The following is a 26,878-nucleotide window of genomic DNA, read 5'->3' as shown; positions in this document are numbered from 1 at the left end:
TTTTAGGTAAGGTCCACACTTATACTGAACTGGTGCTGTGGCTGACCCCTTGGGGTCAGAGGGAACCTTTTTAGTAAAGAGCAGAGAGTTTAAATAACTGGTCTCTTTACCGGACCTAGTGCTGATTTGGGAGCCAGGAGCTGAAATGCAGTAAAGGGGGCTGTGTGCATTTGTTTACTGGCTTCTGTGGGGATTCAGAAGTGCAGTTTGTGGCTGATTGGGAAGTCTGGCTTCAGTGCCAACAACCAGTGCTGGGAGATTCTGCTCCCCTTTTACAGCCTGCCTTGACCTTGGCATTTTCTGGTGGCTGCCCTGGGAATGGCCGGGTCACAGCTTCTCCCTACAAGAGAGCTGGAAGGCCCCTAATGGAGAAGACCCTGAGGACGCTCTCCCGGATCTTTTTGGTTCTGACCCCATAGATGATGGGATTCGTCATGGGTGGAACCAGCAGATAGATGTTGGAAACAATAATGTGAACATGGGGAACCACACTGGGCCCAAACCGATGGGTGAGAAAGGAGAAAAATGCTGGTATGTAAAACACGAGGATGACACAGAGATGGGAGCCACAGGTGCTGAGGGCCGGGAGCTGCGCCTCCCTGGAGGGGAGCATGCAGACGGTCCGGAGGATCAGGATGTAGGACAGGACAATGAGGGTAAAATCTACCCCCGCAGTGAGAAATGCTACGACCAGACCATAGGCTCTCGTGACCGTCGTGTCTCCACAGGCCAGTTTCACCAGGGCCATGAACTCACAATAGGTGTGAGAAATGACAGTACGGCAGCCATTTCAGCAGGAACGGGTGTGGAGCCAGTAACACGGCCCCCTCAAAACCATCCCCAGCCCTATCTTGGTGACGGCCCTGTGGGTCAGGATGGCCGAGTGTCTCAGGGGGTTACAGATCGCGACGTAGCGATCGAAGGCCATGGCCAGTATGAACCCAGACTCCATGGCGGTCAGGGAGTGAAAGAGAAACATCTGGGCCAGGCAAGCGTCCTTGCAAATGGCCCCGTCCTTGAACCAGAATATGGAGAGGATTTTGGGCAGGGCGGTGCTGGAGATGGTCAGGTCGGCGAGCGCCAGCATGGAAAGGAAAAGGTACATGGGCTCGTGGAGGCTCGGCTCGGTCTTGATAACAGCCAGGAGGAGGCAGTTCCCGAGAAGGGACAGAATATAGGCGGAGCAGAAGGGGATGGAGATCCAGCCGTGCGCCGCCTCCAGCCTGGGATGCCCAGGAGGATGAAGGTGGAGGGTTGGGGTGTGGTCCTGTTGGGAGCTGCCATGGTGGGGCCGGCTGGGTCTGGTCTGGTCCACGGCACGCCTGCTTCCCAGGCCCCGTCCGGGGCTGTAACTGACAGAGAGCCATTAGCATTAGCATTAGCCAAACGCCCTGCAGAACAGCAAACCCTAAAGCTACTTGCTGACACTGCTGGTCGAACGTCTCCGTTCACAGAGCAGCAGAGCAGGATTCGCAGCCAGAGGGGAGCTGCCGTGCCGCACCGCCAGCCAAGGAGGGCTGAGCCCTGCACCTTCCTGGGGAAGAGCTGGCTAGGCCCAGGATCCCTGGGGGCTCGACCCCCAACCTTGCCATGGTCACTTAGCACAGGGCGAGGGTGTCCCTACCCCGGGGGCTCTGCACTGGCCGCTTCCCTGACCCACTGATCGTTGTGTGTGGCTCAAAGCAAATACAATTTATTAAACAGCCACCAATAAACAAGTGGAAAAGAGGGGAAGGTGGAAGGCAAACCCCCAGCGCTGCCCCTGGCCCGGCCCCACACACGGCGTCTGTGGGGTGTGAGGGACGCTCACAGTCTGGGTCACATGTCACAGGCCCTTCCCAGGCCTGGCTGTGGGGCAGGGATGCCGTGGGTCGGACACGGGCTCTGGGGCAGCCACACGCCCCAGGCGCTAGGGGGCAGGGCCCTTCTCCCAGTGTCAGCCCCCCCGTCGGGGTCACGACCCCCCTGAGTCCGGCCTGCGCGGCCTCTGGGCTGGGGGCGTCTCCCTGCGCCGGGCCCTGCCCAGGGTCAGCCCCACGTCGCTGCCCAGCCGCTCACTGACGCACCCGGCCCAGACGGCCCCAGCCCCAGCACCAGCCCCTGCTCAGCGCGGCTTGCTGCGGCTCGGCCAGTGAGGGGCGAATAGTCCCCTTACCCCTGGTTCTCAGCACTCACCCCACACCCTGAGCCTGCCCCCTCCGCAGTTCACCAGACCGGGACAGCCCAGCAGAGCCCCTCACCTGTCTCAGAAGGGGGCATGTGATAGAGGAGAACAAAACCAAGCATGGCGCGGATGACGTTCAAATGGACAAACAGAGAATAGTTCCCAACCAATAGTATCTCTAGACACTCAGTGCTTCCAAAGGGTAATTCCCAAACGCTGGAAAATTATCAGCAAAATCGATTGGGAAGAAAAACGTGAATGGAAATTGTGAAGAGTTTATTAAGGAGCCCAGAAGCCACGATTCCACAGTGAAGGAAGTGGAGAACCTGGCTAAAAACCCAGTTCAGTGGCAAAACGAAAGCAGTAATTGGTGGGGGGAAGCAATATACAACCAGTGGGAAAACGGATAAATAGATAGCATGCAATAGAACTCGGACGTTATGAAAATGGACAAGGGACGTCAAAGACATCAGGGAAAAATCCATCTTTGGCAGGGCTAAGGATAACAAACAGGAGATTACTCAGTAAATTAAGAACAAAAACAATCCTCACAATTTCCAGAGGGAGAAACAAAACTCGTGAATGTGACAGAAAAGGTAGATGTGGTCAGTCAATATCTTTGTTCTGTATTTGGAAAGAAGCAGTTTGGTGTACTCATACCACAGCAGGTTATGAAATACTTTCCAGCCCTTTAGCACTCAAGGAGGATGTTCAAAAGCATTTACTAGGGAACGACCTTTTTCAAATGAACAGGCCTGGAAAACTTGCACAAGTGAGTAAAAGAGGTGGCCTAGGAGATCCTCCAGCCCACTTATGTAAATGTTTAATAAATCTTGAAATACTGGGGACATTCCAGCCATCTGGAAGAGTGCCAATAGATTGCCAATATTCCAAAAGGCTGAGCAGGATGACTACAGGTTGGTTATCCTGATACCAATCCTGGGCAAAACAATGGAAAAAGCTGATATGGGATTAAATCGATATAGAATTAAAGGGTAGGAATATAATTGATGCCAGCAAACAGGGGTTATGGAAAACCAGTCTTGTCAGATAAAACCAATTTCATCTTTTAATGAGAGTACAAGTTGGGTAGATCAAGGGAACAGAACAGATGCAACAGACTTCGGTTTCCGTGAGGCATTTGATTTAGCAGGGCAAAACATTCAGATAGAAAAAATTAACACCATACACTAGCAATAGAGCACATGTTAAATGGACTAAAACGGTCTAATGGACAGATCTCAGAAAGCAGGTGTAAAGGGGCCATTCTCAGTCATAGGGGGTGGGTTTCAAGTGGGATTTTGCAGGGGATAAGTTCTAGGCCCAGTGCAAATCCACATTTTCATCACTGCTCTGGAAGTGAACATAAAATCATTGCAGGCAAAATTTGTGGGTGACACAAAGTTGGCAGAGTGGTTAAAGTGCTGAGGACAAGGCAGGCATAGAGATGGATCTGGACTATTTGACCGTTGAAACAAAATGTTTTAATACAGCCAAATGCAGTCCTGAGCTACAGAATAAGGGACTGTAGAATGGAAACCAGTGACTCTGGAAAGGATTTAGGGACCATAGTGGACAACCAACTCATCCTGAGCTCCTAGTGTGACGCTGTGACAAAAAGGGCTAATGTGATCCTTGGATGTATGAATGGGAGTAGTGAGTGGGAGGAGGGGAATGATTATATCTCTGTACATGGCAGTGGTTTTGTTCAACTTTTTCAGCAATGATCTGGAGGATGGGGTAGATTGCACCCTCAGCAAGTTTACAGATGACACTAAGCTAGGGTTCCAGGGAGGATGGAGCTAGGCTGTTCTCAGTGGTGGCAGATGACAGAACAAGGAGCAACGGTCTCAAGTTGCAGAGGGGGAGGGCTAGGTTGGACGTTAGGAAAAAGCTTTTCCCTAGAAGGGTGGTGCAGCGCTGGAATGGGAATGTTCTTACACTGAGGGATTTCTGCCTGAGATTTAATCTAACTCTGTTATGCTGTAGTTTGAACCCACTGCCTCTTGTCCTGCCCGCAGTAGCAGGAGAGAACAACTTTTCTGTCTTTTTTCATAGCAGCCTTTCAGGTATCTGAAGATGGTGATCATGTCCCCCCATATCTCCTCTGTTTTAAACTAAACATACCGAGTTCCTTCAGCCTTTGCTCAGATAGCTTCTATTGCATCCCTCTGAGCATCTTTGCTGCTCCCCTCTGCATCCTTCCCAGTTTCCCCACATCCTTTCCACACATTGGTGACCAAAATAGGACACAATACTGCAAGTGATGGCTAGCCAGCACCTAGCAGAGCAGGGCTATCAACTCCTGTGACTTGCATGCGATGCCTCTGTTAATGCAACCCAAAATTGCATTCCCTTTTTTTTGCAGAAGAAAGAAATCCACCCCCCTGACAGATGTAGCTCTACGAAGCTAATCTCGAGTGTAGACAGCACAAGGTCGAGAGAAGAATTCTTCCATTCACCTATCTACCACCTCTCAGAGAGATGGATTACCTACGCTGATGGGAGAACCCCTCCAGTCGGCACAGGCAGTGTCTACATTGAAGTGAAACAGTGGAGCCTATGTAATGTATTAAGTGTAGCCAAGCCCTCAGAATATCTTCCAGAGAAGCATCCTGTCTGGTGTGACGACATGATGAGTCAGAGAATTCACCACGTCCCTGCACTCTTTGTTCTAACCTTGAATCACCCTCAGTGTTAAACATTTGGTCCTTATTTCTACTGGAATTTTTCTGTCTTCAGCTTCCACCCAAAGGGTCTTGCTCTGCCTTCCTCCGCTTGGTTAAAGAGCCTGTTATTCCCCAGAGTATTCTCCCCAGGAAACCACTTTCACAATCAAGTCTCCTGTAGATTCTCTTTTTGATAAGATAAATAGATTAGGCTCTGTCAGTCTCATTCCGTAAGGTTTTTTCTCCAGTCCTTGGATCGTTTTTGTGGCTTTTTTCTGCATCCTCTGCAATATTTCAACATCCTTTTTAAAACGTGGACACTAGAACTGGACGCAGTATTCCAGTATCATAGAGTCATAGAATAGTAGAGTTGGAAGGGACCTCAGGAGGTGTCCAGTCCAACCCCCTGCTCAAAGCGGGAGTAACCTCAGCTAAACCATCCCAGCCAGGGATCTATCAAGCCATAGCGATTTAATAGCGAAGCGGGGCATTGTGGCCAGTGATACTGGAGTATACTCATCACCTGTGGAAAGGGCCAGGGATGTTTACTGGCTGTGCAGAGCACAAAGGACCACAGACTTGTTCTCTACTCCATCCTGCCCACTTTGCCCGGGGTCTGTCAAGCAGTGCGCTCTGAGCATGCGATAGGTACCTGTGAGTTGTGAGCTGGAAGTGTCTTCCCTGGGAATCCCCCTGGCAGGTAGCCGTGTCCCACACCTCTCTCACAGCAGCATCTGCAACAGCATCCCACGCCGAGAGCTGACACAGGGCAAGTGTCCCGGGCAGGATGGAAATGGGTTTATAATATAGCTCTGGGCAATCCCAGTGGGGTTCGTAGGCTGCAGACAGGAGACACCAGCCAATGTCTCTGCATGTCTGCGCTTCTGTGTTCGTTATCCATCTGTAGGAGTAAACAGTAATTAAGGGTCCTTCCCAAAGGGAGAGGAGAACTCCCGGGCTCTCTGCGGAGTCAGAGAGGAATTGGTTGCTCAGTGTACTTGTGTACATTTAAACATTATCGTCAATTAGTCAGAGAAGTAGGGATAATGGCTAGATCTCCATAGGGTCTGACGCCCTCTCAATGCCTGGGATGGATGGCTAGCTAGCAGACAGGCAGATCTGGAGAAGGAGATCTGATGCAGGAGAGATATGGACATTTTCTACAAACACACAGGGCTGTCGCTAAGGGATCAGAGATCAGTAATTCTGTCTAGGGCTAGATTATTAATCTGAATATCATGTGGTATTAAATCAAACACCTTGTAATGGTCTAAGTCTCTTACATCTCCCCAGTTCCCTTTAGCCACCAAATTTTATCACCTAACAAAAGAAATCACGTCTGTTTGACATGTCAGATTTATTTTGCTGATGACCCTTCCCTCTCCATCAGTCCACAAACCGATGGCCTGTGCTGGTGTATGTGGGTTGCTCAAATTAATTTCCAGACACAATGTAAAACTGAGGCCCTGATCATTTTACTAAAATCTTACATGGCAGCAGAAGTGACGTTGGGAACCCCAATGTCCTGGTCAAATTTCAACGTGGGTAAACTGAGTCACCCTGGACTGTTGATTGGATACAATATTCTTCTTCTTCTTCTTTGTATGCAACTGTGCCCAGCACCTCCCATGAAGGACTCAAGCTGCATTGGGCTGGACACATGAAATGAAGACCTTGTTTCAAAGGAAATTCCTCTTCCTGTCCTGTTCTAAACTGTGTTCTGCAGGGGAGCTGTGCGCTGCTAAACAGCTGCCATGTTCCCCCTCAGAAGTGGGTGCAACGGATCCTATTTCTAGTTACTAAAGCTGCTGGATCCCTTCTGGAGCAAGCGGCGCTGTGGGAATGTCAGAAGAGGCATGGTCCGGGTGGCAGTGCTCTCTGCTACCACACACTACTGCAGCATTCACAAGATTAAAAAGTCAAATCTGCTTTTATGTTCTAAAAAGGCCTGAGTACATCAGCAGCACAGTGTAAATATCAGCGATAGCACAGGACTGAATCCCAGCGAGGAGGGCTGTCCCTGGGCTAGTCCCAGAAGACACGGGGACTCTCATAAACCTCCTGGCTGGGCAGGTTGTTCAAAGTCCAGGAGGCTTGATGGCCTGTCAAGGACACTGAGCTCTCACAATGGGTCACAGAAGAAACTCCCAGCACCCAGATAGCTCTTCCTGTGCACACCTCTGCAAGAATATGAGCAATGGCTGCCCCGTGAGTCACCAAGCCGTGCAAGGAGCTGTGATCTGCTCATGGGACCCTGGACTCCATATTGGGCCAGTAACTTTCTACAAACAGAGGCTGACAGCTGTGTTTCAGTCGGTAAAATTCCACACACAGGGCAAAGGGTATAAAAACCCCTGAGACATCACCATCTTTTGTCTTCATTTCCTGCTGCTTTTCTCTGGGCTGGATTTATGAGAAGGAAGCTTCTTTTATTATTAAACCTTTAGTTTTTCGTTACTAAAGGATTAGCATCAACCTGCTACTGGGTCAGGCCTGAGTGATATGTTGACCTGGCTCAGTGACTGATCTATGGAGATTAGAAGGCCCCTCTCCGTGACGAAATTGGTTCCAGTAACCACTCCTCATAGAGTCCAGCATCTGGGTGGTGAACTCAGAGCTGGGTGCCTAAGAGGACTGCATTTTTGACTTCTCAAAGTTCACTTTTGTTACTGGCTTGAGATAATCTAGGGATTGAAGAACCACCAGTGTGGGGTGAGTCTGCCCTGCTTCTCAGCCGTCTGTCCTGGATCTGGTGTTCTCAGCTGTGAGCCAATGAGGCAGAGTGACATATGGACACAGAGCTCACCGTTGATAGTTGGACAGTATCCCCCTTTAACAGATGGGGAAACTGAGGCAGCAGGAAGGAAAGTGCCTTGAGCCAAGAACACAGCCCACGAGTCCCTAGCTGCCAGTTCCTCAGACCTGGCTAGTCAGGCCCACACAGCAGCACAGAGGCCTGGCGCTTGCTCTCTCTGGTGAGCTGGGAGTGAAGAGTTCCAGCTTTGCCACGGATTCGCTGGAGGACCTTGGACAAGTCATTTGCTGACTCTGGGCCCCAGGCTCTCCATGCACTAAATGTAGATTATTATGGCTGGGGTGCTGTTACCGAAAGACACTAAGCAGGGCCTTACAGTCACACGCTGCACTGAGCTGGTTCTGTGCAGCCCGTTGTTAGGCCTCTGTGCACTGTGCAGGATTCCAGGCACCGAGTGGTCTGTGGTAAACAAGCAAGACAAGGCTGAAGACTGAGCTGTGCGGAAACCTATTTTTGTGGCTGTGGTTTGTAGCTGTTTATTTAAAACCCCCTCCTGTGTGAGAAGGACTGCAACTCCCTTCATCACGACACACACGCAGCCTCACTGCATCAATTGACTGCAGCACAAAGAGAAGCGATGCCATGTGCTGGCTTGTGGACGTGCCCCTAGAACCGGGGAGCAGCGTCCGGGTTTTCGCCTCTCTGGGTCCTCCTCAGAGGGGGGACCACCCCTCCCGGCTACCTCTCACTGGGAGCAGTCTTGGGCCCTTCTCAGGGCAAGCAGCCTAGCGCCAGGCCCCTAGGCCGGGCGGGCAAAGTAAGGAGTCTAAGCGCCAGGCCCTCACGAAGGGCCGACCACGCAGGCAGTCTAAGCGCCAGGCCCTCAGGCAGGGCCGGCAGGTGAGCAAGCCGCTCTCTGGAACGGCACGGCGGGGAAGGCTTTCTCACGGAGGATAGGGAAGGGGGACGCAAGCCCGCCCGTCTCCACTGCGTCCCAGCCCAGGGCCCTGTCAGTGGCAAAGGCGGTTGCCACGGGGTCGGCGGGGATCCAGCCGCAACACGCCGCCCGGGTTGCTCCTGAATCAGCCACTAACGTGTGGCTACCCCTGGGCTTCTTCCTCCCCGAAACCCCCGGTACCTGCCTCCTCTGGGTCGCTGAGGCGTGGTAGGCCTGCTAGGCCCTCCTCGTCCACAGGCGGCAGCTCGGGCAGCTCCATGGGCTCGTCCTCGGAGAGCAGCTCCTCCAGGTCCTGCGGCCCCCAGGCCTCAGGCAGGGCCGGTAAGTTCTCGGGGTCCCAGGCTCTGTACTGCTCCGGCAGGTCCGCGTCCGGCTCCCAGGCCCCGGGTGTCTCAGGGGGGTTCTCCTCAGGCTCGTAGTCAGCGGGGAGCCCCGATGGGCCTTCTTCCGGCTCCCAGGCCGTGGGGTCCTCTGGTGGGCCCTCCTCCAACTCCCAGGCCGTAGGATACTGGGGGGGAGTCCTCCGTGGATCCCCAGGCTGGGGTTAAGGCCGGCCGCTCCCTTTGAGCGCAGCTCCCCGGCCCAGCCTTAGGGAGGAGACACATCCTTCCCCTTTGGCCATCTCCCTCTAACTAAGCTCACCGGCCTGGCTTTTAAAGGCCTAGCTCCGCCCCCTGCTTCCAGTCAGGTGGGGCCACTGGGGCCTTTAAAAGCCTAGACCCGCCCACCTGCCTCCGGTCAGGGCTTCCCCTGGGGGAGGGTTCTATCAGCCAGGGTGGGTCTGGCTCCCTCTCTGGGTCCTCCTCAGAGGGGGACCACCCCTCCCGGCTACCTCTCACTGGGAGCAGTCTTGGGCCCTTCTCAGGGCAAGCAGCCTAGCGCCAGGCCCCTAGGCCGGGCGGGCAAAGTAAGGAGTCTAAGCGCCAGGCCCTCAGGCAGGGCCGGCAGGTGAGCAAGCCGCTCTCTGGAACGGCACGGCGGGGAAGGCTTTCTCACGGAGGATAGGGAAGGGGGACACAGGCCGCCCGTCTCCACTGTGTCCCAGCCCAGGGCCCTGTCAGTGGCAAAGGCGGTTGCCACGGGGTCGGCGGGGATCCAGCTGCAACACGCCGCCCGAGTTGCCCTGTCTCATCCACTAACGTGTGGCTACCTCTGGGCTTCTTCCTTCCCGAAACCCCCGGTACCTGCCTCCTCTGGGTCGCTGAGGTGTGGTAGGCCTACTAGGCCCTCCTCGTCCACAGGCGGCAGCTCGGGCAGCTCCATGGGCTCGTCCTCGGAGAGCAGCTCTTCCAGGTCCTGCGGCCCCCAGGCCTCGGGCAGGGCCGGTAAGTTCTCGGGGTCCCAGGCTCTGTACTGCTCCGGCAGGTCCGCTTCCGGCTCCCAGGCCCCGGGTGTCTCAGGGGGGTTCTCCTCAGGCTCGTAGTCAGCGGGGAGCCCCGATGGGCCTTCTTCCGGCGCCCAGGCCGTGGGATACTGGGGGGAGGCCTCCGTGGATCCCCAGGCTGGGGTTAAGGCCGGCCGCTCCCTTTGAGCGCGGCTCCCCGGCCCAGCCTTAGGGAGGAGACACATCCTTCCCTTTTGGCCATCTCCCTCTAACTAAGCTCACCGACCTGGCTTTTAAAGGCCTAGCTCCGCCCCCTGCTTCCAGTCAGGTGGGGCCACTGGGGCCTTTAACAGCCTAGACCCGCCCACCTGCCTCCGGTCAGGGCTTCCCCTGGGGGAGGGTTCTGTCAGCCAGGGTGGGTCTGGCTCCCTCTCTGGGTCCACCTCAGAGGGGGACCACCCCTCCCGGATACATGGCTAAAGCAATGGTGCTGGGGGTCAGGACTCCCGGTTTCTTTATTGTCCAGCCTTCAGCCCCTGGGCAGGGGTGGCTTGTGGTTCCCGTGCAGGTCCCATGTACATTTGTAACGAGCTGGGTAGTGCAAAGTGCATCATTTATGTCCTGCCGTGTGAGCTACAGAAGCCAGCCCGGCCCCTGCACAGCAACCCACCTTCCCTGGTAACGCAGGGGCTTATCCTTCAGCCTCTCTCAACTCTTGTCCAGCTAGTTTCAAAGCTGATCCCTTGTCCTACTGCAGAGGCCTGGCTCAGGACAAGGGGCTCCCAGCCCGTTCCCATTGCAGGGGTTCTGCCTGCTCCGGGTCCCCAGGCTGGAGGAACAAAGGCGACCTGACAGCTGAAGGAATAATCCACACAATGGTCTTTTCCCTCAGGACTTTCTACCTGAGCTTTAGGTCCAAGCTGGCTGGAGTCTGATGCACAGCCTCACCCACCTGCCACACAGCCCTGCTCCCCATGTCAGCACCTGGGCTCCCCCAGAGCTGCTTTTATACCCGTTCCTGCTTCCTCTGCGCTCCCGACTGGCCTGTCGGCTCCCGCGCTGCGTCCCACTGGACTCGCCGCACGTGGGCTAAGCAGGGAGCAACCCTGACCGCCTCAAACCCTGCCTGGTGTCAGTGGGACAGGTGCAGCCCTCGCTGAATTGCACTGGCAGGCCACTAAAAATAGCCCGTAACGTCCTGGTGTTCCCTTTCCAGCTCAGCGATTGCTGGCGTCACCACGGGCATGCAGTGTGATCGTCACCGGGGTGGGGGTCTCCTGGGGACGCGGAGTGTACAAGGACGTCTCCTGGTGGTGGTGAACGCGAGGGGAGGGGCCATGAGTCAGGCTCTGCATTACGATGTGCTTCCCCCTACGAGAGAGCTGGAAGGCCCCTGATGGAGAAGAGCCTGAGGACGCTCTCCTGGATCTTTTTGGTTCTGACCCCATAGATGATGGGATTCGTCATGGGTGGAACCAGCAGATAGATGTTGGCGACAATAATGTGAACATGGGGAGCCACGCTGGATCCAAACCGATGGGTGAGAAAGGAGAAAAACGCTGGTGTGTAAGAAACGAGGATGACACAGAAGTGGGAGCCACAGGTGCTGAGGGCCGGGAGCTGCGCCTCCCTGGAGGGGAGCATGCAGACGGTCCGGAGGATCAGGATGTAGGACAGGACAATGAGGATAAAATCTACCCCACCTGTGAGAAATGCTACGGCCAGACTATAGGCTCTCGTGACCGTCGTGTCTGCACAGGCCAGTTTCACCAGGGCCATGAACTCACAATAGGTGTGAGAAATGACGTTGGTCTCGCACTACGGCAGCCGTTTCAGCAGGAACGGGTGTGGAGCCAGTAACACAGCCCCCCTCAAAACCACCCCCAGCCCTATCTTGGCGACGGCCCTGTGGGTCAGGATGGCCGAGTGTCTCAGGGGGTTACAGATCGCGACGTAGCGATCGAAGGCCATGGCCAGTATGAACCCGGACGCCATGGACGACAGGGAGTGAAGGAGATACATCTGGGCCAGGCAAGCGTCCATACGAATGGCCCCGTCCTTGAACCAGAATATGGAGAGGATTTTGGGCAGGGCGGTGCTGGAGATGGTCAGGTCGGCGAGCGCCAGCATGGAAAGGAAAAGGTACATGGGCTCGTGGAGGCTCGGCTCGGTCTTGATAACGGCCAGGAGGAGGCAGTTCCCGAGAAGGGACAGAATATAGGCAGAGCAGAAGGGGATGGAGATCCAGCCGTGCGCCGCCTCCAGCCCCGGGATGCCCAGGAGGATGAAGGTGGAGGGGTGGGGCGAGGTCCTGTTGGAAGCTGCCATGGTGGGGCCGGCTGGGTCTGGTCTGGTCCACGGCACGCCTGCTTCCCTGGCCCTGTCCGGAGCTGGAAGTGACAGAGAGCCATTAGCATTAGCATTAGCCAAACGCCCCGCAGAACAGCAAACCCTAAAGCAACTTGCTGACACTGCTGGTCGAACGTCTCCGTTCACAGAGCAGCAGAACAGGATTCGCAGCCAGAGGGGAGCTGCCGTGCCGCACTGCCAGCTACGGAGGGCTGAGCCCTGCACCTTCCTGGGGAATAGCTGGCTAGGCCCAGGATCCCTGGGGGCTCGACCCCCAACCTTGCCATGGTCACTTAGCACAGGGCGAGGGTGTCCCTACAGCGGGGGCTCTGCACTGGGCACTTCCCTGACCCACTGATCCACTTCCTCATCCACTCACCCCTGCCCCTTGGTGCGGGGAGATACCAGTCAGAAACCCCCCTGTGTGCCAGTCAGACACAAGCACAAGACTTATGAGGAGAGGCTGAGGGAACTGGGCTTGTTCAGTCTACAGAAGAGAAGAGTGAGGGGGGATTTGATAGCAGCCTTTAACTACCTGAAAGGGGGTTCCAGGGAGGATGGAGCTAGGATGTTCTCAGTGGTGGCAGATGACAGAACAAGGATCAATGGTCTCAAGTTGCAGAGGGGGAGGTCTAGGTTGGACGTTAGGAAAAAGCTTTTCCCTAGAAGGGTGGTGCAGCACTGGAATGGGAATGTTCTTACACTGAGGGATTTCTGCCTGAGATTTAATCTAACTCTGTTACGCTGTAGTTTGAACTCACTGCCTCTTGTCCTGCCCGCAGTAGCAAGAGAGAACAACTTTTCTGTCTTTTTTCATAGCAGCCTTTCAAGTATCTGAAGATGGTGATCATGTCCCCCCATATCTCCTCTGTTCTAAACTAAACATACCGAGTTCCTTCAGCCTTTGCTCAGATAGCTTCTATTCCATCCCTCTGAGCATCTTTGCCGCTCCCCTCTGCATCCTTCCCAGTTTCCCCACATCCTTTCCACACATTGGTGACCAAAATAGGACACAATACTGCAAGTGACGGCTAACCAGCGCCTAGCAGAGCAGGGCTATCAACTCCTGTGACTTGCATGCGATGCCTCTGTTAATGCAACACAAAATTGCATTTCCTTTTTTTGCAGAAGAAAGAAATCCACCCCCCTGACAGATGTAGCTCTACGAAGCTAATCTCGAGTGTAGACTGCACAAGGTCGAGAGAAGAATTCTTCCATTCACCTATCTACCACCTCTCAGAGAGATGGATTACCTACGCTGATGGGAGAACCCCTCCATAACATGTATTTGGCCTGTGGAACTCCTGGCCACAGCTATTGTTGGGGCAAAGAGCTCAGCTAAATGGGATTCCAACATGCTGTGGCCATTGCAGGCAGCCCTGGTGGCACCTGTTAGTGAAGGCTGTCTGACACTGACACTGATCAGACCGCATTGTCAGTGGCTTACAAGTTTGCCAGACTTGAACCGTTTGGCCTGAAGTCTCCCATGCCGGGCGTCTGCTTCTGACTGAGTGATTATTTGAGAGTGTCAGGCAGAAAAGAATGAGGTAAGATCCCCTCCATTCCAGCCCCGTTACAGCCAGACCCCCAAAGTGCCAGGGGAGAAGGTGATTCTGCATTAGCTCACAGCTGACTCCTGAGCTCTTTACTCAGTTCCTGCTCCCAGGGGCATCAACCGGGCACAGCAAACTAGACAATAGCAAACAGGGGCATTGTGGCCAGTGATACTGGATATACTCATCACCTGTGAAAAGGGCCAGGGATGTTTACTGGCTGTGCAGAGCGGAAAGGACCACAGACTTGTTCCCTACCCCATCCTGCCCACGTTGCACGAGGTCTGTCAAGCAGTGCGCTCTGAGCATGCGATAGGTACCTGTGAGTTGTGAGCTGGAAGTGTCTTCCCTGGGAATCCCCCTGTCAGGTAGCCGTGTCCCAAACGTCTCTCACAGCAGCGTCTGCAACAACATCCCACACTCAGAGCCGACACAGGGCAAGTGCCCCAGGCAGGATGGAAACGGGTTTATAATATAGCTCTGGGCAATCCCAGTGGGGTTCCTAGGCTCCAGAGAGGAGACACCAGCCAATGTCTCTCCACCTCTGCGCATCTGTGTTCTTTATCCATCTGTAGGAGTAAACAGTAATTAAGGGTCCTTCCCAAAGGGAGAGGAGAAATCTCGGGCTCTCTGCGGAGTCAGAGAGGAATTGGCTGCTCAGTGTACTTGTGTACATTTAAACATGATCGTCAATTAGTCAGAGAAGTAGGGATAATAGCTAGATCTCCATAGGGTCTGACGCCCTGTCAATTCCTGGGATGGATGGCTAGCTAGCAGACAGGCAGATCTGGAGAAGGAGATCTGATGCAGGAGAGACATGGACACTTTCTGCAAACACACAGGGCTGTCGCTAAGGGATCAGAGATCAGTAATTCTGTCTAGGGCTAGATTATTAATCTGAATATCATGTGGTATTAAATCAAACACCTTGTAATGGTCTAAGTCTCTGACATCTCCCCAGTTCCCTTTAGCCACCAAATTTTATCACCTAACAAAAGAAATCACGTCTGTTTGACATGTCAGATTTATTTTGCTGATGACCCTTCCCTCTCCATCAGTCCACAAACCGATGGCCTGTGCTGGTGTATGTGGGTTGCTCAAATTAATTTCCAGACACAATGTAAAACTGAGGCCCTGATCATTTTACTAAAATCTTACATGGCAGCAGAAGTGACGTTGGCAACCCCAATGTCCTGGTCAAATTTCAACGTGGGTAAACTGAGTCACCCTGGACTGTTGATTGGATACAATATTCTTCTTCTTCTTTGTATGGAACTGTGACCAGCGCCTCCCATAAAGGACTCAAGCTGCATTGGGCTGGACACATGAAATGAAGACCTTGTTTCAAAGGAAATTCCTCTTCCTGTCCTGTTCTAAACTGTGTTCTGCAGGGGAGCTGTGCGCTGCTAAACAGCTGCCATGTTCCCCCTCAGAAGTGGGTGCAACGGATCCTATTTCTGGTTACTAAAGCTGCTGGAACCCTTCTGGAGCAGGCGGCGCTGTGGGAATGTCAGAAGAGGCATGGTCCGGGTGAAAGTGCTTTCTGCTACCACACACTACTGCAGCATTCACAAGATTAAAAAGTCAAATCTGCTTTTATGTTCTAAAAAGGCCTGAGTACATCGTCAGCACAGTGCAAATATCAGCAACAGCACAGGACTGAATCCCAGCGAGGAGGGCTGTCCCTGGGCTAGTCCCAGAAGACACGGGGACTCTAAAACGCCCCCTGGCTGGGCAGGTTGTTCAAAGTCCAGGAGGCTTGATGGCCTGTCAAGGACACTGAGCTCTCACAAGGGGCCACAGAAGAAACTCCCAGCACCCAGATAGCTCTTCCTGTGCACAGCTCTGCAAGAATATGAGCAATGGCTGCCCCGTGAGTCACCAAGCCGTGCAAGGAGCTGTGATCTGCTCATGGGACCCTGGACTCCATCTGGGGCCAGTAACTTTCCACAAACAGAGGCTGAGAGCTGTGTTTGAGATGGTAAAATTCCACACACAGGGCAAAGGGTATAAAAACCCACTGAGACATCACCATCTTTTGTCTTCATTTCCTGCTGCTTTTCCCTGGGCTGGATTTCTGACAAGGAAGCTTTTTTTATTATTAAACCTTTAGATTTTAGTTACTAAAGGATTAGCATCAACCTGAAACTGGGTCAGGCCTGAGTGATATATTGACCTGGCTAAGTGACTGATCTATGGAGATTAGAAGACCCCTCTCCGTGATGAAAATGGTTCCAGTAACCACTCCTCATAGAGTCTAGCGTCTGGGTGGTGAGCCCAGAGCTGGGTGCCTAAGAGGACTGCATTTGTGACTTCTCAGTAACCAGTGTGTGAGACAGAAGTTCACTTTTGTTACTGACTTGGGATAATCTAGGGATTGAAGAACCACCAGTGTGGAGTGAGTCTGCCCTGCTTCTCAGCCGTCTGTCCGGAATCGGGTGTTCTCAACTGTGAGCCACTGAGGCAGAGTGACATATGGACACAGAGCTCACCGTTGATAGTTGGACAGTATCCCCCTTTAACAGATGGGGAAACTGAGGCAGTAGGAAGGACAGTGCCTTGAGCCAAGAACATAGCCAACGGGTCCCTAGCTGCCAGTCCCTTGCTTAGTCTCTCTCAGACCTGGCTAGTCAGGCCCACACAGCAGCACAGAGGCCTGGCGCTCTCTCTCTTCGGTGAGCTGGGAGTGAAGAGTTTCAGCTTCACCACGGATTCACTGGGGGACCTTGGACAAGTCACTTGCTCACTCTAGGCCCCAGCCTCTCCATGCATTAAATGTAGATTATTATGGCTAGCGTGCTGCTACCGAAAGACACTAAGCAGGGCCTTACAGTCACACGCTGCACTGATTGGGTTCCGTGCAGCACATCGTTAGGTCTCTGTGCACTGTGCAGGATTCCAGGCAGCGAGCGGTCTCTGGTAAACAAGCAAGACAAAGTTGAAGGCTGAGCTGTGCGAAAACCTATTTTTGTGGCTGTGGTTTGTAGCTGTTTCTTAAAAAATTCCTTCTTGTGTGAGAAGGACTGCAGCTCCCTTCATCATGACACACACGAAGCCTCACTGCATCAATCGACTGCAACACAAAGAGAAGCGATGCCATGTAGTGGCTAAAGCAATGGAGCTGGGGGTCAGGACTCCCGGTTTCTTTATTGTCCAGCCTTCAGTCCCTGGGCAGGGGTGGCTTGTGGTTCCCGTGCAGGTCCCATGTACATTTGTAATGAGCTGGGTAGTGCAAAGTGCGTCATTTATCTCCTGCCATGTGAGCTACAGAAGCCAGCCCGGCCTGCGCATGTCAACCCACCTTCCCTGATAAAGCAGGGACTTATCCTTCAGCCTCTCTCAACTCTTGTCTAGCTAGTTTCAAAGCTGATCCCTTGTCCTACTGCAGAGGCCTGGCTCCGGACAAGGTGCTCCCAGCCGGTACCCATTGCAGGGGTTCTGCCTGCTCCCGGCCCCCAGGCTGGAGGAACAAAGGCGACCTGACAGCTGAAGGAATAATCCACACAATGGTCTTTTCCCTCAGGACTTTGTACCTGAGCTTTAGGTCCAAGCTGGCTGGAGTCTGATGCACAGCCTCACCTGCCTGCCACACAGCCCTGCTCCCCATGTCAGCACCTGGGCTCCCCCAGAGCTGCTTTTATACCCGTTCCTGCTTCCCTCTGTGCTCCCGACTGGCCTGTCGGCTCCCGCGCTGCGTCCTCACTACACTCGCTGCACCTGGGCTAAGCAGGGAGCAACCCTGACTGCCTCAAACCCTGCCTGGTGTCAGTGGGGACAGGTGCAGCCCTCGGCACGGCCAAAGCCGGCCAGGAGGCTGCAGAGGGCAGGGGATTGGGACGGCCCTGGGGTGAGCTGGCTGAACGGCACTGAGGTTAGTGGGTCCTGAAATGATTGTGTTTTGGGCCTATAACTGAAAACCCTTTCTGTAGGCGCAGTGCCCAGCGGCCCCAGTCTGGATCGGGTCTGCATTCCTCCCGCGCCCCACGCCGCTCGGAGCAGCAGCCCGGACCAGAACCACCCGCCCTGCGGCCACTCGGCCAGCTGGTCATTGGCCTGTCCCGCTACAGGGTGTCAAAGGGACGGAAGAAGAGCCCCCGTGCCAGCCCTAGCAGTGACCCGCTCGTAACACACTGGCCACACAGACCCAGGCTGCATGGTCATCAGCAGGGACTGAGACCAGCACCTACTGCCTCAAAGCACAGACTCATCCGCTGCACGGTCATCAGCTGACCTAACCAGCAGAAGGGCCCTGCTAGACTCACCCACGCCCCTGCCCCACAGACTCATCCGTTCCCAGGTCTGACGGGACCATTGTGATCAGCTAGTCTGACCCCCTGCACCGCACGGGCCAGAGCCGCCCCCCAAATCATTCCTAGGGCAGAGCTTTTAGAAGATCCCACAGTGGCAGAAAACCCTCTGTGGGGGCAGGGGATGAGAGAGCTGCTAGCCCGAGTCGTGTACCCGGAGCTGTTCCCCAGAAGAGGAGTCCTCCCACGAGCCCCTCAGGTGTGTTGGTGTAAAACGGACAGAGCCGGGCACGCGCTGGGTGTCTGCAGACAGCAGCTGGTCACCCGGTGCCAGCTCCATCTCCATCTTTCCAGTCGCTGAATTGCACTGGCAGGCCACTAAAAATAGCCCATAACGTCCTGGCATTCCCTTTCCAGCTCAGCGATTGCTGGCGTCACCACGGGCATGCAGTGTGATCGTCACCGGGGTGGGGGTCTCCTGGGGATGCGGAGTGTACAAGGACGTCTCCTGGTGGTGGAGAACGCGAGGGGAGGGGCCCTGAGTCAGGCTCTCCTTTACGATGTGCTTCCCCCTACGAGAGAGCTGGAAGGCCCCTGATGGAGAAGAGCCTGAGGATGCTCTCCCGGATCTTTTTGGTTCTGACCCCATAGATGATGGGATTCGTCATGGGTGGAACCAGCAGATAGATGTTGGCAACAATAACGTTAATGTAGGGAGCCACGCTGGATCCAAACCGATGGGTGAGAAAGGAGAAAAACGCTGGTGTGTAAGACACGAGGATGACACAAAGGTGGGAGCCACAGGTGCTGAGGGCCGGGAGCTGCGCCTCCATGGAGGGGAGCATGCAGACGGTCCAGAGGATCAGGATGTAGGACAGGACAATGAGGATAAAATCTACCCCCGCAGTGAGAAACGCTACGAGCAGACTATAGGCTCTCGTGACCGTCGTGTCTCCACAGGCCAGTTTCACCAGGGCCATGAACTCACAATAGGTGTGAGAAATGACGTCGGTCCCACAGTACGGCAGCCGTTTCAGCAGGAATGGGTGTGGAGACAGCAACACGACCCCCCTCAAAACCACCCCCAGCCCTATCTTGGCAACGGTCCTGTGGGTCAGGATGGCCGAGTGTCTCAGGGGGTTACAGATCGCGACGTAGCGATCGAAGGCCATGGCCAATATGAACCCGGACTCCATGCACGTCAGGGAGTGAAGGAGATACATTTGGGCCAGGCAAGCGTCCATACGAATGGCCCCGTCCTTGAACCAGAATATGGAGAGGATTTTGGGCAGGGCGGTGCTGGAGACAACCAGGTCGGCGAGCGCCAGCATAGAAAGGAAAAGGTACATGGGCTCGTGGAGGCTCGGCTCGGTCTTGATAACGACCAGGAGGAGGCAGTTCCCGAGAAGGGACAGAATATAGGCAGAGCAGAAGGGGATGGAGATCCAGCCGTGCGCCGCCTCCAGCCCCGGGATGCCCAGGAGGATGAAGGTGGAGGGGTGGGGCGTGGTCCTGTTGGGAGCTGCCATGGTGGGGCCGGCTGGGTCTGGTCTGGTCCACGGCACGCCTGCTTCCCAGGCCCTGTCCGGGGCTGTAACTGACAGAGAGCCATTAGCATTAGCATTAGCCAAACACCCTGCAGAACAGCAAACCCTAAAGCAACTTGCTGACACTGCTGGTCGAACGTCTCCGTTCACAGAGCAGCAGAACAGGATTTGCAGCCAGAGGGGAGCTGCCGTGCCGCACTGCCAGCCAAGGAGGGCTGAGCCCCACACCTTCCTGAGGAAGAGCTGGCTAGGCCCAGGATCCCTGGGGGCTCGACCCCCAACCTTGTCATGGTCACTTAGCACAGGGGCGAGGGTGTCCCTACCCTGGGGGTGCTGCACTGGGTACTTCCCTGACCCACTGATCGTTGTGTGTGGCTCAAAGCAAATACAATTTATTAAATAGCCACCAATAAACAAGTGGAAAAGAGGAGGAAGGGGGAAGGCAAACACCCAGCGCTGCCCCTGGCCCGGCCCCACACACGGCATCTGTGGAGTATGAGGGATGCTCACAGTCTGGGTCACCCGTTGCAGGCACTGCCCAGGCCTGGCTGTGGGGCAGGAACGCCGTGGGTCAGACACAGGCTCCGGGGCAGCCACATGCCCCAGGGGGCAGGGACCTTCTCCCAGCGTCAGCCCCCCCGTCGGGGTCACGACCCTCCTGAGTCCCGCCTGCGCGGCCTCTGGGCTGGGGGCGTCTCCCTGCGCCAGGCCCTGCCCAGGGCCCCACGTCGCTGCCCAGCCGCTCACTGACCGCACCCGGCCCCAGCCCCAGTCCCAGCACCAGCCCCTTCACGGCTCTGCTTGGTGCAGCTCTGCTCGGCCATGCTCATCTCAGCTCCCTGGCCTGGCTCCTCTTCTCCCCGCTCAGTCCGGATGCTCTGTCCTTAGCTCTGCCCAGGCAGCCCCAGCTCACATGGAGGATAGGACCCACCCCGCCATCCTGACTCCCTCATTGGCCTGTCTGCCCTGTCAATCTGGCTGACCTGGCACATTGGCCTCTCCCCATTGGCCCTGGGGTCTGTCTGTCTCAGGGTCCTGCTTCCTCATCCACCTGCCCCTGCCCCTTGGTGGGGGGAGATGCCAGTCAGAAAGACCCCCTGCGTGCCAGTGAGGGGCGAATAGTCCCCTTACCCCTGGCTCTCAGCACTCACCCCACACCCTGAGCCTGCCCCCTCTGCGCTTCCCCAGACCGGAACAGCCAGCCCAGCAGGGCCCCTCACCTGTCTCTGAAGGGGGCATGTGATAGAGGAGAACAAAACCAAGCATGGAGCGGATGACGTTCAAATGGACAAACAGAGAATAGTTCCCAACCAATTACATCTCTAGACACTCAGTGCTTCCAAAGGGTAATTCCCAAACGCTGGAAAATTATCTGCAAAATTGATTGGGAGGAAAAACGTGAATGAAAATTGTGAAGAGTTTATTAGAGAGCCCAAAAGCCACGATTCCACAGTGAAGGAAGGAACCCAGTTCAGTGGCAAAAGGAAGGCAGTAATTACGGGTGGGAGGGGGGAAGCAATATACAACCAATGGGAAAACAGATAAATAGATAGCAAGCAATAGAACTGGGACCTTATGAAAATGGACAAGGGATGTCAAAGACGTCAGGGAAAAATCCATCTTTGGCATGGCTAAGGATAACAAACAGGAGATTACTCAGTAAATTAAGAACAAAAACAATCCTCACAATTTCCGGAGAGAGAAAGAAATCTTGTGAATGTGACAGAAAAGGTAGATGTGGTCAGTCAATATCTTTGTTCTGTATTTGGAAAGAAGCAGTTTGGTGTACTCATACCACAGGAGGTTATGAAATGCTTTCCAGCGCTTTAGCACTCAAGGAGGATGTTCAAAAGCATTTACTAGGGAACAACCTTTTTTAAATGAACAGGCCTGGAAAACTTGCACCAGTGAGTAAAAGAGGTGGCCTAGGAGATCCTGCAACCCACTTATGTAAATGTTTAATAAATCTTGAAATACTGGGGACATTCCAGCCATCTGGAAGAGTGCTAATAGATTGCCAATATTCCAAAAGGGCGAGCAGGATGACTACAGGTTGGTTAGCCTGATACCAATCCTGGGTAAAACAATGGAAAAAGCTGATGTGGGATTAAATCGATATAGAATTAAAGGGTAGGAATATAATTAATGCCAGTCAACACGAGTTATGGAAAACTGGTTTTGTCAGACAAACCCAATTTCATCCGTTAATGAGAGTACAAGTTGGGTGGATCAAGGGAACAGAGCAGATGCAACAGACTTCACTTTCCGTGAGGCATTTGATTTAGCAGAGCAAAACATTCAGATAGAAAAAATTTACACCATACACTAGCAATAGAGCACATGTTAAATGGACTAAAACGGACTAACAGACAGATCTAAGAAAGCAGGTGCAAATGGGCCATTGTCAGTGATTGGGGGTGGGTTTCTACTGGGATTTTGCAGGGGATCAGTTCTAGGCCCAGTGCAATTCCACATTTTCATCAATGATCTGGAAGTGAACATAAAATCATTGCAGGCAAAATTTGTGGATGACACAAAGTTGGCAGAGTGGTTAAAGTGCTGAGAACAAGGCAGGCAGACAGACAGATCTGGACTGTTTGACCATTGAAACAAAATGTTTTAATACAGCCAAATGCAGGCCTGAGCTACAGAATAAGGGACTGTAGAATGGAAACCAGTGACTCTGGAAAGGATTTAGGGACCATAGTGGACAACCAAGTCATCCTGAGCTCCTAGTGTGATGCTGTGGCAAAAAGGGCTAATGTGATCCTTGGATGTATGAATGGGACTAGTGAGTGGGAGGAGGGGAATGATTGTATCTCTGTACACGGCAGTGGTTTTGTTCAAAATCTTCATTAATGATCTGGAGGATGGGGTAAATTGCACCCTCAGCAAGTTTGCAGATGACACTAAGCTGTGGGGAGTGGTAGATACCCTGGAAGGTAGGGATAGGATACAGAGTGACCTAGACGGATTGGGCCAAAAGAAATCTGATGAGGTTCAACAAGGACAAGTGCAGAGTCCTGCACTTAGGAAGGAAGAATCCCATGCACAGCTACAGACTGGGGACCGATGAGCTAGGCAGCAGCTCTGCAGAAAAGGACCTGGGGGTAACAGTGGATAAAAAGCTGGATATGAGTCAGCAGTGTGCCCTGGTTGCCAAGAAGGCTAATAGCATATTGGGCTGCATGAGTAGGAGCATTGCCAGCAGGTCACGGGAAGTGATTATTCCCCTCTATTCGGCATTGGTGAAGCCACATTTGGAGTATTGTGTCCAGTTTTGTGCCCACTACAAAAAAGACGTGAAGAAGTTGGAGAGAGTTCAGCGGAGGGCAACAAAAATGATGAGGGGGCTGGAGCGCAAGACTTAGGAGGAGAGGCTGAGGGAACTAGGCTTGTTTAGTCTGCAGAAGAGCAGAATGAGGGGGGATTTGATAGTGGCCTTTAACTAGCTGAAAGGGGGTTCCAGGGAGGATGGAGCTAGGCTGTTCTCAATGGTGGCAGATGACAGAACAAGGAGCAACGGTCTCAAGTTGCAGTGGGGGAGGGTTAGGTTGGATATTAGGAAAGTTTATCTCTATCAGGGTGGTGCAGCGCTGGAATGGGAATGTTCTTACACTGAGGGATTTCTGCCTGAGATTTAATCTAACTCTGTTATGCTGTAGTTTGAACCCACTGCCTCTTGTCCTGCCCGCAGTTGCAAGAGAGAACAACTTTTCTGTCTTTTTATTCAGCAGTCTTTCAAGTATCTGAAGATGGTGATCATGTCCCCCCATATCTCCTCTGTTCTAAACTAAACATACCAAGTTCCTTCAGCCTTTGCTCAGATAGCTTCTATTCCATCCCTCTGAGCATCTTTGCCGCTCTCCTCTGCATCTTCAGCCTTTGCTCAGATAGCTTCTATTCCATCCCTCTGAGCATCTTTGCCGCTCTCCTCTGCATCTTTAGCAGTTTCCCCACATCCTTTCCACACATTGGTGACCAAAATTGGACACAATACTGCAAGTGAAGGCTAGCCAGCGCCTAGTAGAGCAGGGCTATCACTTCCGTGACTTGCATGCGATGCCTCTGTTAATGCAACCCAAAATTGCATTCCCTTTTTTCAGAAGAAAGAAATCCACCCCCCTGACAGACGTAGGTATACTAACCTAACCTCCAGTGTAGACAGCACAAGGTCGAGAGAAGAATTCTTCCATTCACCTACCTACCACCTCTCAGAGAGATGGATTACCTGCGCTGATGGGAGAACCCCTCCAGTCAGCACAGGCAGTGTCTACACTGAAGTGAAACAGTGCAGCCGCTGTAACGTATTAAGTGTCACCAAGCCCTCAGAATATCTTCCAGAGAAGCATCCAGTCTTGGTGTGACAACATGAAGAAAAGGAGAATTCACCACGTCCCTGCACACTTTGTTCTAACCTTGAATCACCCTCAGTGTTAAACATTTGGTCCTTATTTCTACTGGAATTTTTCTGTCTTCAGCTTCCACCCAAAGGGTCTTGCTCTGCCTTCCTCCGCTTGGTTAAAGAGCCTGTTATTCCCCAGAGTATTCTCCCCAGGAAACCACTTTCACAATCAAGTCTCCTCTAGATTCTCTTTTTGATCAGATAAATAGATTAGGCTCTGTCAGTCTCATTCCGTAAGGTTTTTTCTCCAGACCTTGGATCGTTTTTGTGGCTCTTTTCTGCATCCTCTGCAATATTTCAACATCCTTTTTAAAACGTGGACACTAAAACTGGACGCAATATTCCAGTATCATAGAGTCATAGAATAGTAGAGTTGGAAGGGACCTCAGGAGGTGTCCAGTCCAACCCCCTGCTCAAAGCGGGAGTAACCTCAGCTAAACCATCCCAGCCAGGGATTTATCAAGCCATAGCGATTTAATAGCGAAGCGGGGCATTGTGGCCAGTGATACTGGAGTATACTCATCACCCGTGGAAAGGGCCAGGGATGTTTACTGGCTGTGCCGAGCGCAAAGGACCACAGACTTGTTCCCTACCCCATCCTGCCCACTTTGCCCGGGGTCTGTCAAGCAGTGCGCTCTGAGCATGCGATAGGTACCTGTGAGTTGTGAGCTGGAAGTGTCTTCCCTGGGAATCCCCCCGTCAGGTAGCCGTGTCCCACACCTCTCTCACAGCAGAATCTGCAACATCATCCCACACCGAGAGCCGACACAGGGCAAGTGCTTCGAGCAGGGTGGAAACGGGTTTATAATATAGCTCTGGGCAATCCCAGTGGGGTTCCTAGGCTGCAGACAGGAGACACCAGCCAATGTCTCTCCACCTCTGCGCTTCTGTGTTCGTTATCCATCTGTAGGAGTAAACAGCGATTAAGGGTCTTTCCCACAGGGAGAGGAGAACTCCCGGGCTCTCTGCGGAGTCAGAGAGGAATTGGCTGCTCAGTGTACTTGTGTACATTTAAACATGATCGTCAACTAGTCAGAGAAGAAGGGATAATGGCTAGATCTCCATAGGGTCTGACGCCCTGTCAATGCCTGGGATGGATGGCTAGCTAGCAGACAGGCAGATCTGGAGAGAGATGACGCAGGAGAGACATGGACACTTTCTGCAAACACACAGGGCTGTCGCTAAGGGCTCAGAGATCAGTAATTCTGTCTAGGGCTAGTTTATTAATCTGAATGTCATGTGGTACTAGGTCAAACACCTTGTAACGGTCTAAGTCTCTGACATCTCCCCAGTTACCGTTAGCCACCAGATTTGTTATCGCCTAGAAGAAGGAATCACGTCTGTTTGACACGTTATATTTATTTTGCCGATGACTCTTGCTGGCAGCCAGCAGCTTCTAGCATTTGCAGTGCCCCTCTCCCAGCGCCGGGAGGGCTGGTTTTATCTGCTCCTGGATGGCCCTGACTGCTCCTTTCAGAAGCGAGGTGAGGCTCGTTGAGGGTTAAAGCAGGACAATTAGCCCCTGTCTTTTCTGCCCAGCTAGTGGTTCAGGCAACCAAAGTGACTCCCAGGCGTCAGGAATCGTGAATGCTCCTTTCGTTCCCAAAAGAGAGCGAGAAAGGAATTCAGTCCAAAAATACTGCAGCTCAGACAGAGAAGGAAGCAGAAGAAGAAAGGGAGAAAGAAAACCCAAACAAAGCCGAGACGACCTTTCCTGCGCCATTCGTGTCACCTCCTCACACTCAGCCTTCCCGCGCACCGGAGAGTGAGTTTTAGACCCACCCCCCAGAGGCTCCTACGCACCCAAATCCCAGATTTAGGCCCCTCAGTTGCCTTTTTAGGCCCCAATTGATCCACAAACACCCGCTCAGCTGCCACCGACCCCTGTAGGCTCCTAAACTCCCTCAGTGCCCAAACTGATGCTGTGAAAGTTCCCTCGCAGCCTCTGTTTCTCTCTCTGGACACGGCGTTGCTGCCCCCCTCCAGGCGGCTAGATGCCTACATCTCCCGCCGAAGCCCCAGGGCTCTCCCCGAACCAGGGGAAGATCGGTGCTCTGCCTCGCTCACCCACGGGGCCCCATCCCGTAGGTGCGCTCAGCGGCCACCGACCAGACTGGGGCCCATTCAAAATCTGGGCCGAGATGCTGCCAGGCCCTAGCCTGTAACTGTCAGGCTAGTGGCTGGAGCACCGACGGGAGATGTGAGGAAGTAGGTTCAGGTTCCCCTGTGGGCTGAGAGGCAGAAAGGATTTTCTCCGGGGTCTCCCACCGCTCGAGAGGCGCACCCCAGCCACGGGGCTACGGGACAGTCTGAGAAGGGCTCGCTCAGCCTCCCGCCCAGGGAAGTTGTTCCCCTGTGTATAAATAACAAAGCAGTCATTCGAGCTGGGGGACCGGATCCTGGGTGTCCCACGGCACAGGTGGGGGTTGATAGACGCACTGGGCCTACACCCTTACCCCACTTGTGAGCTCCACGGTAAAACAGGGGGTCCCGGCAACCTGTCGTAACAAATGTGGGTGGGAAAAGGTACGCCAGGGAGACGGAAGGGTTGAGTTAGTGCTTCCTGATCGAACTCCAGGACTGTGCAAAGATCCTGCCTGGTGAACAAGACACACGGGGCACTGGAAATTAAATGCCCCCAAATTGTGTCGCGAATGAGGCCAAATTGGTGGTAACTAATGAGGGCAGGGGCTGTTCCGCCCGTCGCTGCCTTTGTAGGTCGTCAAAGAAAGAGACATTTGGGGGGGAAATTAGCCACCATCTCCTAGGACCCCGGGCCGTCTTCGTCTCAATCCTGAGAGATGTTTGGACCAGATCAGGCCAGAGAGGAGCCCAGATGACACCGCCGGCTCCAGTCCGTCCTAGCTAACTTCTTTTCTTCTCCCTAGAAGGACAGAGCCTGTCACA

General features: G+C 53.6%; 1 protein-coding gene and 2 pseudogenes across 1 annotated transcript; all 3 read right to left on the bottom strand.

Moving 5' to 3' along the window:
- Positions 1 to 340: 340 nt before the first annotated feature.
- LOC137160188 (olfactory receptor 52K2-like) lies at positions 341 to 1,284 on the bottom strand (annotated as a pseudogene).
- Positions 1,285 to 11,241: 9,957 nt separating this feature from the next.
- Positions 11,242 to 12,198, bottom strand: LOC137160186 (olfactory receptor 52K2-like; annotated as a pseudogene).
- A 6,393-nt stretch (positions 12,199 to 18,591) lies between these two features.
- On the bottom strand, positions 18,592 to 19,548 carry LOC137160175 (olfactory receptor 52K2-like). Its single transcript, XM_067558627.1, has one exon. It carries the CDS (start codon positions 19,546 to 19,548, stop codon positions 18,592 to 18,594), a length of 957 nt encoding a protein of 318 aa, XP_067414728.1.
- Positions 19,549 to 26,878: the final 7,330 nt, after the last annotated feature.

The sequence above is a fragment of the Emydura macquarii genome, unplaced genomic scaffold (assembly GCF_026122565.2).
Source record: "Emydura macquarii macquarii isolate MOO-44397 ecotype Brisbane River unplaced genomic scaffold, CSIRO-AGI_Emac_v2 contig_2170, whole genome shotgun sequence".
Lineage (NCBI taxonomy): Eukaryota > Metazoa > Chordata > Testudines > Chelidae > Emydura > Emydura macquarii.
Note: the sequence above shows the minus strand (reverse complement) of the source record. Positions and strands in the feature narration are given on the sequence as shown.